General features: G+C 37.1%; 1 protein-coding gene across 3 annotated transcripts in view; it reads left to right on the top strand.

Annotated features, from left to right (window-relative positions):
- The window catches only part of GSTCD (glutathione S-transferase C-terminal domain containing), a 155985-nt gene that overhangs the window by 105319 nt on the left and 28884 nt on the right, over window positions 1-21782 (top strand). For 2 of the 3 annotated variants that reach the window (XM_061419470.1, XM_061419471.1), the window contains exons 6-8: window positions 12418-12533; window positions 12694-12738; window positions 14848-14976. In XM_061419470.1, the coding sequence (XP_061275454.1) occupies window positions 12418-12533; window positions 12694-12738; window positions 14848-14976 (290 nt within the window). Of the gene's footprint in view, window positions 1-12417; window positions 12534-12693; window positions 12739-14847; window positions 14977-15189; window positions 20276-21782 lie in introns of those variants that run through there. The other variant, XM_061419472.1, reaches the window with a different exon arrangement.

The following is a 21782-nucleotide window of genomic DNA, read 5'->3' as shown; positions in this document are numbered from 1 at the left end:
AACCATATCATTCTATTTTCATTTCCTTCATATCATTTATCACTTGATTTAACTGTTTGTTGTCAAACTCTCTTCCTTGAAATATCAGAATCTCTCTTGCTTTCCATTGAGTTCTAGCTCCTTGATCAGGACTAGATATATAATGAGTGCTTAAATTTTTTTGCTAAATTAATAACTACTCTGCAGAGGTTATAATGAAAGAACCAGAGAGAGGGAGGAAGATAACGAAATTCCAGTTTAGGGAAAAATGTCAGTACCTGCCTTCGCTGAGAGTTGGACATGACTGAGCACTTCTCACTTTCACTTCACTTTTCACTTTCATGCATTGGAGAAGGAAATGGCAACCTGCTCCAGTGTTCTTGCCAGGAGAATCCCAGGGCTGGGGGAGCCTGGTGGGCTGCCGTCTATGGGGTCACGCAGCGTCGGACACAGCTGAAGCGACTTAGCAGCTGCAGCCGCCTTCGCCTGCTCTACCCAGGCCCTGAACTAGTGTATCCATATATCAGTAAACTCCAACCTCCCAAATGGAACAGTTTCAGTGCAGCCTTATTCTTTTAGATCTTTCATCTCTTGTGACTTAGTATAAGTTCTGCCACCCACAAGTGCCCATTGATAAACCTACTTTTCCCTCAACGCTGCTGTCTGGAGACCCCCGTTGGTCTGCTGGTGACCACTCTCTCTAGACCTGTGTGAATATCGATACCACATTTGGTATCTCTTGAATATGTATTTGGATCATTGTCCCCATCTCTACGCATGCCTATACCTGGGTTCCTTACCATTGTCTTTTTCTTTCCACCATCCCTTGCTGCTTAGATCCCAACATTCTTTACATTTAGGCTCATAAGGTTTAGGACTATCAGAAAGAGAAAAGAAATAGTAGGACTGGAATTCAAGACTACCTCTGAGGTTTATAGAGGAGTCCCTCTCTTAACTTGTAATGAATACCATTGCCTTGGGCTATTAATTCTTATGTATAATAACAGTCCTCTATTTTGGTTATTGTCATAGTATCCAGCACCATTTCTTGTATAGGTTGTTGTTATTCAGTCACTCAATCATGTCTGACTCTTTGCAACCCCATGGACTGCAGCATGCCAGACTTTCTTGTCCTTCACCATCTCCTGGAACTTGCTCAAAATCATGTCCATTGAGTCAGTGATGCCATCCAACCATCTCGTCCTCTGTTGTCCCCTTCTCCTCCTGCCTTCAATCTTTCCCAGTATCTGGGTCTTTGCCAATGAATCAGCTCTTTGCATAAGGTGGCCAAAGTATTGGAGCTTCAGCCTCAGCATCAGTCTCTCCAATGAATATTCAGGATTGATTTCCTTTAGGATTGACTGGTTTGATCTCCTTGCAGTCCAAGGGACTCTCAAGAGTCTTCTCCAACTTCACAGTTCATGTATAGGTAGATGCCTGAATAAATACTGTTCAATTATGATAATCCTCACAAATCCAGTGTTAGGATGTCATTCGTATGATCTATAGCTGCATAAATGTACCAACAAGCTTAGTGAGTTGAAAACAACACTTATGTATTTTATTCACAAATCCTCAACTCAGAAGGTCATCTCAGTTGGTACTAGCGGTGAAGAATCCTCCTGCAAACAGAGGAGATGCAGGTTTGATCCCTGGGTCAGGAAGATCCCCTGGAGTAGGAAATGGCACCCCACTCCAGTATTCTTGCTTGGAAAATTCTATGAGCAGAGGAGTCTGGTGGGCTTCAGTTTATGGGGCCACCAAGAGTCAGACACAATTGAGCAGGTGAACACATACACACAACTCAGGTAGGACATGGTAGAACTTGTTTGTTCATACATCATCAGCTGGAGAGAGTTGGCTTCCTAAAGCATGGTTTGTGTTCCGAGAGCAAGTGTCTCAAAAGATAGGATGTGGAACCGACCAGAAGCGTGCACAGTGTTTCTTCTCGGTTACGCCAGTCAAATCTGCACAGAGCTCAATTCAAGGGAGCAGACATGGATGCCACCTCTTGAGGGAAATACTGTATATTAATATAGTATTAATATTATAAAAGAATTGGGGACCATACCACCTTAGATATACACCATTTTCATTTTTTTAATCAAAATGAAATATTTGAAAAAAATCAAACAAGAAAACCTATGAGTAGTATCATAGTAGAAGTTGGAATACTATGCACATGAGAAGCTATTTTTAAAAATAGGAAAGTTTAACTTCAGGAAAGTTAACACTCACTATTCAGGTTACTAGTGTATCATTTAACCTAAATACAGTGAAACATCAAATGAAAAGTCAAATTGAGGATTACTTGAATGATCTCAAAAGTTAATGGAAGTATTAAAAGCTCTTACTTTTGTTAATTTAATCCCCTGGAAAAGAAATAAATACTTATATTCTAGAGTTAACTTTCGTTGTTTTAAAGCATTTCAATTTGGTCTTGTGGGCAACTTGGAAGATATTGTGAATTTTTTTTTTCACTAAATTCCAGGGCAAAGAAATGTTTATTTTGTGTGGTGTAAATAACATTTGAATGAAATGAAAATATATGTGTTCAATTAACTGTGGTATTCTGAAGTCAAAAGTTTTATTCATCTTAGAGAAGAAAATAGCAGCAATAAGAAGTTTTTTAAAAAATGTCCACTATTCAATGTATCTAAGTTTTGATTTGGCAAACAATGTGGCTATACTTTCTTCGATTTTCATCCCTCAATTCTGTATCTTGCTTGAATACTTTTAGTAGTTATTTTTTAAAAAGATGCTCTGGAATTAGATATAGAAGGGTGAAGGTGCATGCTATATTTGTCAGCATCTATAGTACTATAACATGAAAGATCATCCCAATCTATTTTCTTTTTTTTCTCCTGGATAATCCAGTTTTGCAACAAATTGATTGCTCAGCCTCCCCATGTCACTTTTCTATAAAATTTAAAATTTTGCTATGGTACAAGGTGAGGAAATGGTCTTTTTCTGGAAAGGGTGACAACCAAAGGTCAACTCACTAAACAGAGTGACTTATGAGACCTTCAGATAATACCTTAGTGATATATTCTGCAATATTGAAGTTCAGAACTTAAATTGATCCTTTTTACTGGTAAGCCTGCTTTTGGGAAATTTTATTTAGAGGAAAACTGAAATAAAATACATTTTATGACTGATTCTGAAGAATTAACCTTTTTTCCCTAAGATATGATTGTTAGAGGTTTCCCTCATTTCTCTGCTAGAAAATAACCTTGTTTCCTTGAACACATAAGAAAGGGAACCAGGCCTGGGATTCTGAAATCACAAAGTCATCTGTGTAAGAAATAGAACTCTATTGGAAAGAAGACTGAACCTAAAGTTAGAATCATGGAAATAGCAAGAGAGTTCCAGAAAAACATCTATTTCTGCTTTATCGACTATGCCAAAGCCTTTGACTGTGTGGATTACAAGAAACTGTAGAAAATTCTGAAAGAGATGGGAATACCAGACCACCTGACCTGCCTCTTGAGAAACCTGTATGCAGGTCAGAAAGCAACAGTTAGAAGTGGACATGGAACAACAGACTGGTTTCAAATAGGAAAAGAAGTATGTCAAGGCTGTATATTGTCACCCTGCTTATTTAACTTATATGCAGAGTACATCATGAGAAACGCTGGGCTGGAAGAAGCACAAGCTGGAATCAAGATTGCCGGGAGGAATCTCAATAACCTCAGATATGCAGATGACACCGCCCTTATAGCAGAAAGTGAAGAGGAACTAAAAAAAGCCCCTTAACGAAAGTGAAAGAGGAGAGTGAAAAAGTTGGCTTAAAGCTCAACATTCAGAAAATGAAGATCATGGCATCTGGTCCCATCACTTCATGGGAAATAGATGGGGAAACAGCGGAAACAGTGTCAGACTTTATTTTGGGGGGCTCCAAAATCACTGCAGATGGTGATTGCAGCCATGAAATTAAAAGACGCTTACTCCTTGGAAGGAAAGTTATGACTAACCTAGATAGCATATTGAAAAGCAGAGACATTACTTTGCCAACAAAGGTCTGTCTAGTCAAGGCTATGGTTTTTCCAGTAGTCATGTATGGATGTGAGAGTTGGACTATGAAGAAAGCTGAGTGCCGAAGAATTGATGCTTTTGAACTGTGGTGTTGGAGAAGACTCTTGAGAGTCCCTTGGACTACAAGGAGATCCAACCAGTCCATTCTAAAGGAGATCAGTCCTGGGTGTTCTTTGGAAGGAATGATGCTGAAGCTGAAACTCCAGTACTTTGGCCACTTCATGTGAAGAGTTGACTCATTGGAAAAGACTCAGATGCTGGGAGGGATTGGGGGCAGCAGGAAAAGGGGACGACAGAGGATGAGATGGCTAGATGGCATCACCGACTCGATGGACATGAGTTTGAGTGAACTCCGAGAGTTGGTGATGGACAGGGAGGCCCAGCGTGCTACAATTCATGGGATCACAAGGAGTCGGACATGACTGAGCAACTGAAACGAACTGAACTGAACTGAAAGTTTAGAAATCCTTGGTTAAAAACCCAGCTTCTCTGCCTATCAGCTGTGTGTCTTTAGCAAGTGCTAAGTCTGAGCAGTCTCTTCAGTGCTGTGTCCTCATTTGTGAAAAACAGGTTATCCACCTGACAACCTAACAGTCTTGAAGTTAGATGCTCTATCAAATGTGCAGGTGCTTAATAAACTGCAAAGCATCATATAAACAGAAACTGTTATCAATCATCTTAGAAACTTTAATGAAAGAACTATGAATTTTTAAGTTAGGGCTGTTAAAATGTCATAAAATTATTGTACAATGTGGTTAATAATATTCGTCTCCTAAGGCCAAATGTAATGGTTTTTGTACTATTTTAAATAAGGTGTAAGTTCATGAAGGACAGAAATCAAGTGATAGGCATCTTTGTGTCCCTAACGTTGTCTAGAACAAGTCTGTGTAGGTCAGTTTAGTTGGTTGATTTGTTGGTTAAATGATTGATTGAGGTAGTTTATGAGGTCAATATTCCTCAATTTAGAGAAGAATAAATTGGCTTCTTTTAGCATTTTGAATTTCTAACTAATAATTATTGCTCTAATAATATCTGTAACAAAACTATCAGAGTGAAAATGCCTTCGCACTGATACACTATTGTTGATTTCATAGACTGCACTGTGAGATGTGTGGATGGGCTGGGGGTGGGAGACAGAGGGCAAAGGTAATAGATGATTAGTGTCTATTGTTAGAAGAATACTGCCACTCTGAGGTTAGTATGGCCAAGAGGATTAGTGAAACCTGCAACTGGCTTTAAAAATTGCAAATTCAGACAATTCTAATTTTCAGTATTTCCAATAAGTAATTTCCAAAATTTAAACAAGTTTCCCCTAACCTAAAGTATAAGCTTCACATTGCTGCTTAGTTTCATGCATCTTCTCAGGCATTTCTTTAGGAATTGTATTCATGCTTTTCTAGTTTTTGGTATAGCTTTAAACGGCAGCTTTCTTATTTCCTCTTAAAAGTTTTCAGAAACTTTTCCATCCCCACCTAAAACACTGTTTCATAGTTGACTCCTTTTTCTATTTCAGTACAGTATACTTTCAAATATGATTGAATTTGTTTTCATACTTAGTACCTTCACAAGTTAACTGCCTTAAAATGCTGTTTAAGTCATAATTATAGAGAAAATTCATTCATTAAACTTTTATTGAGCACGTGTTATGTGCCTGTCAGTCTCCTAATAGTCTTTCCATTTAATTGGGCCCAAATTTATGTAATTCCAGAAAAAATCATCTGTATCTATTTCATGTAAACAGAAGCAATTTCAGCTAACAGTCCTTTTTGGGATAGTTGGTATAATGAATAATGCCTTAGTAATCATTTTAAAATAAGAAAACTTTTTTCAGTAGTTAATAATAACAGCCTTTACAATGTAAAAAAAAACAGCCTTTATAGTATAAAAGTGTTTTGGATAGTGACAAGGAGTTTAAAAAAGTAACTTTTTTGTTTTTGTCTTTAAAAAAAAAAAAACCTATTATAATAGGAATTCATGTCCATGTAGCCAGGAGTGAAGAATAGGTTTCAAGCAAAGAGAACAAAATTTATAAAGCAGCTGACTCACCGGCAGTGATATATTCAAGGAACTATAGCCATTGTTCAGAGAGGCTGGAACATAGAGGGTATAGTATGAACGTAGCAGAAAGAGGGTCGGCAAGTTAACAGGGCCCAGATCATTAAAGGCCTTGCTTTCTTTCCAAGAAGTTAGGCCTTTTTTCATAAGGCAGAGGGGAACCTTTAAAAGTATTTTAAGTAAGGACAGGTATTTTCATGGGTAGTTTTGGAAGGGACTTTTTAGTAATATACTCCAGAAAATCACCCATAGTGATGAGCTATGAAAGAGAGAGAGAACCTGGTGTGCACAGCATTTCAGGGACCGCCATGGGGAGAGAAGCCTGGGAAGGAGAGTGAGAAGAATCCAGTAAGGATCCAAAGGCATTCTTGGTCTAGAACAGCAGAGCTTGAAATGATTCAGTGAGTTCAATTTATTTAATTTTATTTTCTTAATTACATCATTTAATGACATTAGTATCAGTTGAGGTTGAATGCTCCACATGAATTTATGAATAATTCTATCTGATTTGTGGATATACTCTATCCAGAATTTAAAATGTTGCAGGAGAGCAGTATAAAAGAACATCTTAATATGGAATAATGTAAAAATAACAAAGCTGTCTATTCAAAGAGAACTTGTCTGTAAGGAGCTCTAAGCATACATGTTAAGTATAAAGTAAGACTGTTTTCTCTGCAGCACAAAGAGACAAGATAACAAGCATGCCCTTTCCCATCTGGCCCTGCCAAATTCTCAGGTCTATCCCATGCTCTACCACTTTCTCATGGATCCTCATTTTCAAGCACAAGTGAGCTAATTGCAGTTTCTCCCCTAAATATACCATATCACACTTAAAAAATTTTTTTTTCATTTTATTATTTTTTTGGTTGTGCTAGGTCTTTGTGGCTTTGCACAGTCTTTCTCTAGTTGCGCAAGTCAGAGCTACTCTTTGTTGCTGCGTGTGAACTTCTCATTGCAGTGGCTTCTCTTGTTGCAGAGCACAGGCTCCAGGGCACATGGGCTCAGAACTCGTGGCCCATGGGCGTAGTTGCTCAGTGGCGTGTGGGATCTTCCTGGACCGGGAATCGAACCTGTGTCACCTGCATTGGCAGTCAGATTCTTTATCACTGAACCACCAGGGAAGTCCCTGCCGTGTCATTTTTAGCATGCTTTCCCCACCCATTCTACCTGGCAGGTTTCTGTTCTTCCTCAGAGACTCAGCTGAGATACCCCACATCTCAGTAAAATCCCGAGTGATGTCTCAAACAGGTAGTTCTGTATCTGCAGTGCACATACTTTGCACATAATGAATACCCATAGCTGCATACCGTCTTCTTAGGCACCCTTCTTAGGCACTTCTTAGACACAGGGACTGTCTTACTTTGCATTGTGTCCTCAGCCTGTAGACAACTCCTGGGCATATACTTGGAGCCTAGTGACTCTTCGCAGCATGAAAACCACGGCTACCCTGAAGGTGGAATTTGGGCATCGCTGGCCATTACCCTTTGAAACATGATATTTGTCTTAATGTTTTGGGCTTCTTGAAAACATGAACATGTGTAGTTATTACGTTCCTTCTCACCTGCCAAAGGCCCTATTGGTGCACCCTGTGTATTCATCTGTCTCGTACCTTCTCTGCAACCTATTACAGGCGTCTCTGCTGGGGAAATTTACTCTTGCCCTCTTGATTTGATAACTTTCCAAACAAAAATGTATTTTAAAAAAATCCCTGCACCATTAGTTTTAGCCATCTCCTTTATCTCCATATTTAATGATTAAAAAAAATTTCACAGAATGAGAGTGGTGTGCTACATCTCAAAGAAATACTTAGAAAACAAAACAGCAAATGAATCTTTTTAAGGCTAAAATGTATCCAAGCACCCATCCATTTTCCTTTTTACCAGTAATTTATAACATTCAAGGTACTTTGTTGCTTCCGACCGAGAAGGAATAAATTAAGAGCTGCCTACGTTGGTGTATGGCAGAAACCAGCACAATATTGTAAAGCAAATATCTTGCAATAAAAAATTTATTTTAAAAAAGCTGCCTGATCTTGAGCACTATTTATTGATGCTAGACTGAGCAGGTGTCCTGACTGCACACATGCACATTTTCCATCCATGGCTTTTTTTTTTTTTTTTTTTTCGGTCCTGCTTTATTTGATGCTTTGAACTGACCAAAAATACCAGTATCCTAATATGGTGCTTCCTTAGTTTAAAAATTGGCTCCTTTACCCTGTACTTTATTTTTGTGTAATGCGAACAATGAAGTTGTCTAAATAATCAGGTTCCTCCTAACTTGATTTAGACAACAGACTCTACTGTAGAAAAATTTACATTGCAGGATAAATAGGATCATTTATATTAAAACACTTGCTTCTTGGGTTTTGTTTTTTCATGATGACACCTAAAGAACCATCATTTTTAGTCAAGTTAAAAAAAAAATACTTTTATACATGTAAATGGCATCAGGCACAAGAATATTGGGTTTAAATAAAAAGTACAATTTGGTTTTTAAATGAATACCATATCTCAAAATATGTCTTTCTTTTTTTTCTGATTTAGTTTCTTTATTAGAGTTATAACAGCCCTTAAAACACCAAATTTATTAATGTATTGTCATCTGACAAAGCATAATCAAAATACCACTTTCTTACCTGGTTTAACATATTAAAGATCCTATTCATGTTTCCAGGAGCTTCATAATATTTATAAAACTAGAATGGTGAGGAGGAATTCTTTATTAGATGCAGTTTTTCCATGAAGCACCTAGGCCTCATGCTACTGTATTTTTAGTTCAACCTGTGAATGTTATGGGCAATTTAATAGTCTCTGTATTTAAACAGAACCCTGAAAGGTCCCTTTTTGCCTTTATTTAAGCACAGATTCTTCATATGCAAAGAGGCAGGTTTAGCAAGTAAAACAGATCTTCATCAACATTTGCTTTTGAAACAAACCTGAGAAAGTTAGGCCATTCTAAATATCTGATAGAAGTACAGTACAGAACTTACTGTTAGATATTCCATTAAGTAAGTTTTATTTTCTTATCTCCTTATTCTTAACAAAAGATAATTCCTTTTCACTTTCTTTTTTGAAAATCCTTTGGCTAAGAATTGTTAAGAAATCCGCAAACACACCAAAGACTCAAATGCCAGTGCTAGTTTCTTTGCCGCTTGATGGCTCCATTTAATAGCAGCAGTTGTGACTCTCACTCTCCCAAGGGCCTCAAAAGTACTTTTCCTTTTTGCCTTCTGATTCCTGCCCCTTCTTCCCCTTCCTTGTTCTTATTCTTCTTCTGCCAAATAAAAACTACACTGCCATAATAAAAATAGACAATTAGGGGGATTTATGACTGGATGCATAGAGGGATGGAAAGATAGAAGTGTGATGAACCAACTCTGGTGCTACTGCTGCTGAGTCACTTCAGTCGTGTCCGACTCTGTGTGACCCCATAGACAGCAGCCCACCAGGCTCCCCCATCCCTGGGATTCTCCAGGCAAGATCACTGGAGTGGGTTGCCATTTCCTTCTCCAATGCATGAAAGTGAAAAGTGAAAGTGAAGTCGCTCAGTCGTATCCGACCCTCAGTGACCCCATGGACTGCAGCCTACCAGGCTCCTCTGTCCATGGGATTCTCCAGGCAAGAGTACTGGAGTAGGGTGCCATTGCCAACTCTAGTAGGCTGTTAATGGTAGAATCTAGGTAGAGGGTACAAAGTCATTCACTGAATGTTGATTCTTTCAACTTTGCCTTGTGTTTAAAAACTGTCATAATAAAACCTCTTAGGAATGGCTGTCCACAAAATCACAGGGGCTTTTACTAACTGTTTAAATAGTTTGCTATTAGATAAAAATTAAAATAAGTACATGAAACAGTCTTCACAAATGAAGTCACCAAACTATTGATTTCAATGCTTTTCATGTTTGAAATTCACATTAGGCCATGCTAAATAATTAAGAATGCACACAATGAGTCAGGTGTATGATAATGACCATGTTGTTACAGTAGGAAATTGGTTAAATAAATTGGGTATAGGTAGTTAATAAAATTTTCACTGCCATTAAAACTTACAGTGTAAAAACAAATTCATAGACACAGAAAGATTTATAATGTTTTCTATGCTGTCTAGAAAATTATGAACTTACGGGTATAGTTGGAAGTACATATACTAAAAATAGAAAAGTACATAGAAAAATGACTTTTATCTCATATAGATCTTTTTAAATTCACATTTTCTGTTTTTTCCTAAAAGTTTCCCAATGTTTTAATTCTAGTAATGGAAAAAAGAAGGAAAATACAAAAGAAAAAAGCATAATATTTTTCTGTGAAAATGGAGTGGGGAAACTTGTTATCTGTAAATAATTTTTGATCACGCCCAAAAGATTATCTGCATTTTTCCTTTTATATTTATCACTGAACTTCCCTGTAGCTCAAACAGTAAAGAATCTGTCTGTGATGCAGGAGACCAGGATTCGATCCCTGGGTTAGGAAGATCCTCCAGAGAAGGGAATGGCAATCCACTCCAGTATTCTTGCCTGGAGAATTCTATGAACAGAGAAGCCTAGCAGGCTACAGTTTGTGGGGTCGCAAAGAGTCGGACAAGACTGAGCAACTAACACACACACACTTCACTGAAAGCTACCCTTATATTTTTTAAATCTTGCTCTGATGAACAGTGCATTAGAAATATGTTAAAACAAATACTTGTATTCATTTTTCTGAAGATATTTTAGTGGACTTGACCGATGGCTTTTGAAAGGAAAGTTAAGATGTTTTCATATTGCTAGGCCCAAGGCGTTTCGTACTTGGAAATGCCCTATCTTCTATCTCTAATTACATTAAATTTCTGTGTCTGACTCATGAGGAAAGGAAGCTTCAAAGCAGAAATAAGAAAATCTAATTTATTTCTAAATGCAATAACAATTGATGTATTTTAGACAATGTGACACCTGTGTTCCAAGTGTCTTAACCAGAAGAATTAAGAGTTCACAGATGTGCCAGTTAGAGAATAAAAATGTTTTTATTATTATAGGTCTCTCTTCTCCAAGGAGATTTAAATATGTGCTGAAATTAGATAATCTTTATACTATGTCTCTAAGAGGGATAGAGGGAAGAGACTATTACTGTTAATTTTTATTCCTCCAGTAACAGATACCACCCTTATGGCAGAAAGTGAAGAGGAACTCAAAAGCCTCTTGATGAAAGTGAAAGAGGAGAGTGAAAAAGTTGGCTTAAAGTTCCGTTTTCTGAAAACTAAGATCATGGCATCTGGTCCCATCACTTCATGGGAAATAAATGGGGGAACAGTGGAAACAGTGTCAGACTTTATTTTGGGGGGCTCCAAAATCACTACAGATGGTGACTGCAGCCATGAAATTAAAAGACGCTTACTCCTTGGAAGGAAAGTTATGACCAACCTAGATAGCATATTGAAAAGCAGAGACATTACTTTGCCAACAAAGGTCTGTCTAGTCAAGGCTATGGTTTTTCCAGTAGTCATGTATGGATGTGAGAGTTGGACTGTGAAGAAAGCTGAGCACTAAAGAATTGATGCTTTTGAACTTTGGTGTTGGAGAAAACTCTTGAGAGTCCCTTGGACTGCAAGGAGATCCAACCAGTCCATTCTGAAGGAGATCAGCCCCGGGATTTCTTTGGAAGGAATGATGCTAAAGCTGAAACTCCAGTACTTTGGCCACCTCATGTGAAGAGTTGACTCATTGGAAAAGACTCAGATGCTGGGAGGGATTGGGGGCAGGAGGAGCAGGGGACGACAGAGGATGAGATGGCTGGATGGCATCACCAACTTGATGTACATGAGTTTGGGTGAACTCTGGGAGTTGGTGATGGACAGGGAGGCCTGGCGTGTTGCGATTCATGGGGTCGCAAAGAGTTGGACATGACTGAGTGACTGAACTGAACTGAACTGAACATTTATTAAACTATTTATGACTCTGAAGTTAGTTTTACACTTATTCTTTCCTCTCTTTCAAAGACATTTTTTCATAGATTTTTCTGTCAATGACAATTAAAAGAATAGTTGTGTTAGTCACTCAGTCGCGTCTGACCCATTGGTACCCCACGGACTGCAGCCCAACCAGACTTCTCTGTTCATGGAATTCTCCAGGCAAGAATACTGGAGTGGGTTGCCATTTCCTCCTCGAAAAGAATAGTTAGGTAAGAATAAAAGTAAAATTAAGCAAAAAGAGATTTCACCTCTGGGTTCCAGTTCTCTAATCCTCTCGTGGTGGGTCACATGGAATGGTACTCACTTACGTCTGTGCCAGTCTTCCTATATGCTGCTGGTCTAGTGCACCGGTGCCTTCCCAGTCCCTGCAATACCTAATGTGTCACTGTCTTCATCCCTTTCCCAGGTAAAATGTCCAGTGATCGAGCTTTGAGGAAGCAGCAACAGTTGAACAACCTTGTTTATATGGTGACAAATCAAGCCAAACCTGGAGACAGAATTGTGGATTTCTGCAGTGGTGGGGTATCGTATCTCTTCTTTATTCTCTTTAGCCTTTCCAAGACGAAGTGACTTTACTACCTTACACTCAAGGACATGTTTTTATATGACAAGATTGTTGTCTCAGAATAAACAAAAGCCTGAGAGACCAAAGTTAACTTGTTCCTTTTCTTGCCTTTTTCAGGGCCATGTTGGGATTGTCCTAGCTCACGTGCTGCCATCATGCCAGGTGAAGTCTGAATGATAGATGATAAGAAACTGCACAGTTCAATTAGCTGAGTCTGGCTTATCCCTCTTTGAGTTGATAATCATTCACTGAGGTCAGATATGAGGCACAGGCATTTTATTTTTCGTTGAACTACACTTCTGAGATTCAGAATCTTAGGGGGAAAGAGTTAGGGCCACGTACAGTTTTTATTTTTTATAAAAGAAATAATTATTTAACTATTAAATAATTAATGATGAAACCAGTTTAATTGTCAACATTATTTTGTACTTGAAATACTAGCTTCTGGAACTTGTTGAGCATATTCTTTGGTGCCTTGGTTTTTAGTCATTGTATCAGAATTGTAAAAATATTTTTTAAAGAAAAAGATAAACCCCAGTTCTATCACTCTGATCCACCAAATGCATTTCCCCCCATGTGCTCATTAAACCATTGTTCAGAAGGATGCTTGTGGCTGCAAATTCTAAGACCGCAAATACAATTTCAACCACCTGCTTTCACTCAATCTTATGTCATAAATGTTTTTTTTCCTATTGCAAGTAGTTTTAAATATCATCACTGAAATGTGACTTCATAATATGTTTTTGAGTAAATGTACTGTAATTTATACAATCACCATCACCATTTGTTAGAAGTTTGTGCCATTTTTAGTCTTTTGTCATAGTAAATCATTTCCTCCCAGCTTTTAGCATAAAAGCTAGAACTTAATGTCATTTTTTCAAATTACAATTCTTTGCTTGTGAGCTCTCTGGAAATTACAAAATAATTAAAGTGATTATTCTCAGAAGGAAAAATGTGGAAGAATTCATAAACTGGCCAGAATGATAGAGAGTGGAAGACATTATTCTTTATCTTTCTTAGTAAATAAATGAGGACTATGAGGAGAAAGAGGCAGGCATCTGTTTCATCACCAAGGAAAACAACAATTTCATGGTTGGAGTAAGAGGAAGAGAGCTCACAGAGCAGAATCCTGGAGATGCAGAGTCAGGGTCTGGTGTCTTTTTTTCCCTTCCTAAAAGGTCTGGAAACTTAGAGATGTTGAAATTGGAGAAGGAAAATCTTGGCTAGAATAAAGGCTGGAAACCTTTGACACCAAATATCCTCTGACAAGCTTTTTATACAAAAAGGTCCAGAATTTTTCCATAAAGACAAAAGTAAGGACAAAATAAGGACCAAACTAAGAATGAGAATGATGAAAGTGACCTAAGTCTGCCCACTTTTCTTCATCCAAATCAGTGATGTCTCCTGTCTTCCTTGGCCTGGCTTACTATCAGAAATTTGTAACTTGCTGCCGTGCCTTTTGCCTTGGCCCCACCAATCCATACTATGCATTGCAAGCAACTGGTTGTCCTTTTATCCCGTGTGATCTTGACTCCCATTACCTCTCCAGTCTGATTTCTACTCTCCACACCCTGTCTCCCCACTCCAAGCTCCAGCATCGCTCACTGTACCCCAACTATACCAGTCTTCTCAGTTCTTCAAACCCACTGTATCTTTCTCACCTTGGGCCTTTATACATGTCCCTCTCTCCACCAGAAACACTCCTTCATTCCTCCAGCTAATTTCTATTCATTTTTCAGGCCTCAATTAATATGTTATTCTTTAATATTAAATGACTAAAACCTCTCTTAGTCATCAAGTTTACATGCTTTGATAACACATTATATGTCTTTGATTAAGCACTCACCGCTCGCTGTATTATAATTACCTGTCTCACTTGTATCACCATATCTATAAGCTCCAAGGGTTCAAGGACCTTGTTTGCTTTTGTACTGTACTATCTGGCATATGTCCTAGCACAGGATAGAGAAAATGAAGTGAAAGTGAAAATCACTCAGTCGTGTCTGACTCTGCGACCCCATGGACAGTATAGCCTGCCAGACTCCTCTGCCCATGAAATTCTCCAGGCCAGAATACTGGAGTGGGTAGCTGTTCCCTTCTCCAAGGGATCTTTCCAGCCCAGAGATCCAACCCAGGTCTCCCACAGCACAACAATAAGGATCAACATAATATGATCAACATTATTAAAGCTAGTAAATACAGTAATAATAGTTGGCTTTAATGTCTAAACTAGTTTACTGAATATACTATTGTTTCCTGTGTGAAATCTAGGTTATACTAATAGAAAACAAGGAATTATCATTAATTCGTGCTAAGAAGAGAAGTGATGAACTAGGTTTAAGCAACATTTGGTTCATTCAAGCAAATATGGAGTATTTTACAGGGATGTTTAATATTGGGGTAAGTAATCACGCAATTTCAGTTTCTTTAACTAAATAAGAGAAATGAAATGTCCTAGAGTAAATAAAGGAGATACATTTATTTTCTTTGCTAAACAAGAAATTTATAACTTTTGTTTTCTACTATCTATAAAGTATACCTTATTAATGAATATTACTTCATTCACAGCATTTTATTATTATATGGTAAAGATAATATTTGTTCCTCTACCAGACAAGAACTTTATTTTCTTCACTGCAAAATCCCCAGTGCCTGAAAAAATGTTTGACACATGGCAAGTACTTTAAAAATAGTCACTAATTGAATGAATTCTAATGAAGATGACTTCCGTTGGTTTATTCTACATTTTTAGAAGGTAGTGAAAGAAAAACAGAGAATATAATAGAGTTTGTTTATATGTGTAACTAATTCATTTTGCTGAACACCTGAAACTAACAGATTTAAATCAACTATACTCCAATTGAAAAAAAATAAGCTGCAAATACTTGAGTTGCTTTCAGATAATTCTTTCTTTAGCAAGGATTTGATATTTTCATGTATTCTGAGCTTCTAGTATAAAATGTATCGGTGATGTTTTTGAAACCTTCAAATCAGATTGTTGTTGTTTGATACCACTAGAAGACCAAAGATAATGTGATTGTGTCAGTTCATTTAAATCCAGGGTTGTACACTCTGGTGGAAGTTGAGTTTCAATAAGATGTTAGCATTGCTGCTGTTCTTGTATCTGTTTTGAATGTTTTTCCTTATTTTTAGAGTACTAAATGCTTGATGTAGAAAGCTACATAATAATATAAGGAAGAATCACCAGTATTTCTGCTAGTGAGAGATAATACTATCAAAACCCTTTGGTCTTTGTGTATTTATACACACAAACAAATGCATATTTACATACACCTTGAGATCCTGCTTTACCTGAAATTGTCATAAATACTTTCCCTACTCATTAATCATGTTCCTTTTCTATTGTTATTATACTTGTTATTTATTATATGTGTCTAATGATGTATCAATTAAGACTTTTGATTCCTTTGCCTAATCACTTTACAGGAAGGTTGTGCTAACTTGCATTCCCAACTGGATATGGTCACATAGCATATACAATGGGCTTGTCTAGTTGAAATTCTTGTCCAATCTTAGAAGTCCAGACCTTTCATAGTACTTTTGATTTTTGTTCAGTCAGTGAAATTCATTTCTTAAATACCAACTTCTGTAAAATTGTGAGACTTATTGTTATATAGCCTGAAAAGAATGCAATGTGTTTCCTTTGTGGATATAATATAGATTGGTTATCTCAAGCAAAGCTTATGGAAAGAGAAGTAAACTTTTAAGAAACCTGTTAGGAAGGATATTCAGGAAAATATAGATATCTGGTACAGCAAGTTCAAATTAAATATATATTTATGTACCACCTAAATTTTACATAAATGTTGAGGTGGAAGATAAAGCTTCTCCCTAAAACAGGCCATTAAACCAATGCCCATGTTACCAGTACACCAGGAAGAGTGTATAAGGTAGCATTTACTCACCTCTCAAATCACAAAATTCCCAGCCGATCAACCATGTATCTCTTTACCCTTCCATGGCTTGTAGGTGATAAATCATTCTGGCACATTCTTATACCTTTCAAGGTCGTGTAATTCACTAACACCAACTAGCAAAGTATATGTCTTTTGGGAAGTGACATTTTTCTCTATATCTCATAATAATATACCCATAATGGTTTTTTTTTTCTTTCATAATTATCTTTGTTAAGATATATGGAAAATAAATTAAAATTACTTGGAGGATTAAACCAAAATTAGATTTAAGAATATAATTTGCCTAGGAGGATTAATTGAAGTATTGTCAGTAGATAAATCAAACCAAATGCATCAGTGGCTCTTTTATATGAAATAGACTCTAGTGAAAACACTGTAAGTAGAGAGGAAATCAGAATAACCAGGTATTGGGAATGTAGTAAAGCTCTATTAATTCAGTTTTGTGGTATTTCAAATAAGGGTTTGCTGCTGCTGCTGCTAAGTCGCTTCAGTCGTGTCTAACTCTGTGCGACCCCATAGACAGCAGCCCACCAGGCTCCTCTGTCCCTGGGATTCTCCAGACAAGAACACTGGAGTGGGTTGCCATTTCCTTCTTAATGCATGCATGCGTGCTAAGTTGCTTCAGTCATGTCTGACTCTGTGCGACCCTATGGACAGCAGCCCACCAGGCTCCTCTGTCCACAGGATTCTCTAGGCAAGAATACTGGAGTGGGTTGCCATTTCCTTCTCCAAAATAAGGGCTTAGTTAGTGTTTATCTTTGCTTAGTAAATGCCTTTTCTTTTGCTATTTTTCTCTGGACATAAAAATCAATGCTGTAAACAAGATTTTAAAGGGAGATTTTTAAAGTCCTCAAACCAACTATCTTTAGAAACGTCAAACAAATCAATTATATGTAAGAATTGAAATACTTATTATTTGTCTTATCTCCATTAATACAATGACCTGTATCAGGCAAAAATGAATAGATTTACTAACTTTGTAAAACTAGTGTGACTTGAAATAATGGAAGAAAACAAATCTAAATACTTTTAGGTCTTTCAACAAGGTCTTCCATCACCCCAAGGGCTGTGCTTCCCCCTTGTAACCAGAATCAGTGAGGTAACACCATATTCCAAAGAGCATTTGTAGTTTCTGACTTTCCCTTGTGTTTATTTGAGAAATGTATTTGCTTAGAAATACAAATATCTAATATGCTTATTAGAAACATTCAAAGTCTCTAGTAACCAAATGCATTTCAACTTGAACAACAATGATATTCTGTTCTTGTTCTTAGTATTTGCAAGGATTTTAAAAATATTACTCATTGACTGTAAGACTTCTGTGAGGAGCCCACATCATATAGGAGCTTTGAAACTTTTCATTAACATGATATTTGTAATGATTTGTTAATGACATGAAATGTTAGTTATAATGGTAAACAGAGAAATTTTTATTAACATAATTGTTCTGTGCATCCATGCTCACTCATCGTGCCCAACTCTTTGCAGCCCCATGGACTGTAGCCCACCAGGCTTCTCTGTCCAGGCAAGAATTTTCCAGGCAAGAATACTGGAGTGAGTTGCCATTTCCTACTCCGAGGAAACATATTGGTTAAGAGAATGCATTTTAAAATTGAATTTAACTTGTGCTAAAGTCTCAGAGTTGCCACTTACTCGTTGTAATTCCAGGATTCCTTCAGAAGCTAGAATCATCTCCTTAATCAAAGAGGTTAAAAGAGCCTCCTCTACAGAATCAGAACAATCCCCAGAGAAAATACTATAGCTATAATTAAAAAAAAAAAAAAGAAAAAAACAGCTGACCACCTGATTACACAGTCACTAAGGAAGTTTACCTTCAAGCCTTTCACTCAAACCTCCATCAACTTTTTAGAGATTCACTCTTGTATGAACAGGCAACTGAGGAATATCAAGTGTGGAAAACTTCCAAAATAGAGGAGATCAAAGCAAAAACCATGACAAAGCGTCTCCTTTTTATTCAAGGAGAGCTCAGAGAAGATACTGCATGAATGAAACAAAGGTAAAATGAAAAAGAAGTGAACCATCAGAGAACAAGAAAGAATAAAACATGCTAGCTCAAATAAAAAGCAAGTGGAAAATCTAAAGCATGAAGTATAGGACATCATTTGAAAAAACAGGACAAAAAAATGACATGGACTGAAAGAAGCATTTTTTTCCAATAGAGATTTAGTCTATGAATCCAATACGTCAATAATAGGAGAACCAGATATAGAAAACAGATAAAATGATGGAGAGAAAAATATCAAAGAATTAACATAAGAAAATGTGTAAGTAATGAAAAATATGTTTCTTTTATCTGAAAAAGCCCACTTAAATAAATGACCAAAAGCAAGGCACATTGTTGGGGGGCGGGGGGAGGGGAAGACTGTTGTGATAAAAAGAAGTTCCTGACAGTTTCCAAAGAGAAAAAACAAATAGGTCACAAACAGAAAATTTGAAATCAAAATGCCATCACACTTCTTAATAGCCACATAGAAAGCTAGAAGACACTGAAGCAATGCCTTCAAAATTCTAAAAGACACTTTCCAACCTAAAATGTTATGCCTGACCAATCAACAATCATGTATGCAAGTAATAAAGAAAATGTCAAGATCTCAAGAAAATGTACATCAGGAAACTATGTAGAAGATGTGTTTCACCAAAATAAGACAACACAGAAATACAAAGGATCATAAGAGACTACTATCAGCAATTATATGCTAATAAAATGGACAACATGGAAGAAATGGACAAATTCTTAGAAAAGTACAACTTTCCAAAACTGGACCAGGAAGAAATAGAAAATCTTAACAGACCCATCACAAGCACAGAAATTGAAACTGTAATCAAAAATCTTCCAGCAAACAAAAGCCCAGGTCCAGACGGCTTCACAGCTGAATTCTACCAAAAATTTAGAGAAGAGCTAACACCTATCCTACTCAAACTCTTCCAGAAAATTGCAGAGGAAAGTAAACTTCCAAACTCATTCTATGAGGCCACCATCACCCTAATACCAAAACCTGACAAAGATCCCACAAAAAAAGAAAACTACAGGCCAATATCACTGATGAACATAGATGCAAAAATCCTTAACAAAATTCTAGCAATCAGAATCCAACAACACATTAAAAAGATCATACACCATGACCAAGTTGGGCTTTATCCCAGGGATGCAAGGATTCTTCAAAATCCGCAAATCAATCAATGTAATACACCACATTAACAAATTGAAAAATAAAAACCATATGATTATCTCAATAGATGCAGAGAAAGCCTTTGACAAAATTCAACATCCATTTATGATAAAAACTCTCCAGAAAGCAGGAATAGAAGGAACATACCTCAACATAATAAAAGCTATATATGATAAACCCACAGCAAATATTATCCTCAATGGTGAAAAATTGAAAGCATTTCCCCTAAAGTCAGGAACAAGACAAGGGTGCCCACTTTCACCATTACTATTCAACATAGTATTGGAAGTTTTGGCCACAGCAATCAGAGCAGAAAAAGAAATAAAAGGAATCCAAATTGGAAAAGAAGAAGTAAAACTCTCCCTGTTTGCAGATGACATGATCCTCTACATAGAAAACTCTAAAGACTCCACCAGAAAATTACTAGAACTCATCAATGATTATAGTAAAGTTGCAGGATATAAAATCAACACACAGAAATCCCTTGCATTCCTATACACTAATAATGAGAAAATAGAAAGAGAAATTAAGGAAACAATTCCATTCACCATTGCAATGGAAAGAATAAAATACTTAGGAATATATCTACCTAAAGAAACTAAAGACCTATATATAGAAAACTATAAAACACTGGTGAAACAAATCAAAGAGGACACTAATAGATGGAGAAATATACCATGTTCATGGATTGGAAGAATCAATATAGTGAAAATCAGTATACTACTCAAAGCAATTTATAGATTCAATGCAATCCCTATCAAGCTACCAATGGTATTCTTCACAGAGCTAGAACAAATAATTTCACAATTTCTATGGAATTACAAATAACCTCGAATAGCCAAAGCTATCTTGAGAAAGAAGAATGGAACTAGAGGAATCAACCTACCTGACTTCAGGCTCTACTACAAAGCCACAGTCATCAAGACAGTATGGTACTGGCACAAAGACAGAAATATAGATCGATGGAACAAAATAGAAAGCCCAGAGACAAATCCATGCACATATGGACACCTTATCTTTGACAAAGGAGGCAAGAATGTACAATGGATTAAAGACAATTTCTTTAACAAGTGGTGCTGGGAAAACTGGTCAACCACTTGTAAAAGAATGAAACTAGAGCACTTTCTAACACCATACACAAAAATAAACTCAAAATGGATTAAAGATCTATACGTAAGACCAGAAACTATAAAACTCCTAGAGGAGAACATAGGCAAAACACTCTCCGACATACATCACAGCAGGATCCTTTATGACCCACTCCCAGAATATTGGAAATAAAAGCAAAAATAAACAAATGGGACCTAATTAAACTTAAAAGCTTCTGCACATCAAAGGAAACTATAAGCAAGGTGAAAAGACAGCCTTCAGAATGGGAGAAAATAATAGCAAACGAAGCAACTGACAAACAACTCATCTCAAAAATATACAAGCAACTCCTACAGCTGAACTCCAGAAAAATAAATGACCCAATCAAAAAATGGGCCAAAGAACTAAATAGACATTTCTCCGAAGAAGACATACAGATGGCTAACAAACACATGAAAAGATGCTCAACATCACTCATTATCAGAGAAATGCAAATCAAAACCACTATGAGGTACCATTTCACGCCAGTCAGAATGGCTGCGATCCAAAAGTCTACAAGCAATAAATGCTGGAGAGGGTGTGGAGAAAAGGGAACCCTCTTACACTGTTGGTGGGAATGCAAACTAGTACAGCCACTATGGAGAACAGTGTGGAGATTCCTTAAAAAACTGGAAATAGAACTGCCTTATGATCCAGCAATCCCACTGCTGGGCATACACACTGAGGAAACCAGAATTGAGACACGTGTACCCCAGTGTTCATCACCGCACTGTTTATAGTAGCCAGGACATGGAAGCAACCTAGATGTCCATCAGCAGATGAATGGATAAGAAAGCAGTGGTACATATACACAATGGAGTATTACTCAGCCATTAAAAAGAATACATTTGAATCAGTTCTAATGAGGTGGATGAAACTGGAGCCTATTATACAGAGTGAAGTAAGCCAGAAAGAAAAACACCAATACAGTATACTAACGCATATATAA

The sequence above is a fragment of the Bos javanicus genome, chromosome 6 (assembly GCF_032452875.1).
Source record: "Bos javanicus breed banteng chromosome 6, ARS-OSU_banteng_1.0, whole genome shotgun sequence".
Classification (NCBI taxonomy): Eukaryota; Metazoa; Chordata; class Mammalia; order Artiodactyla; family Bovidae; genus Bos; species Bos javanicus.
Note: the sequence above shows the minus strand (reverse complement) of the source record. Positions and strands in the feature narration are given on the sequence as shown.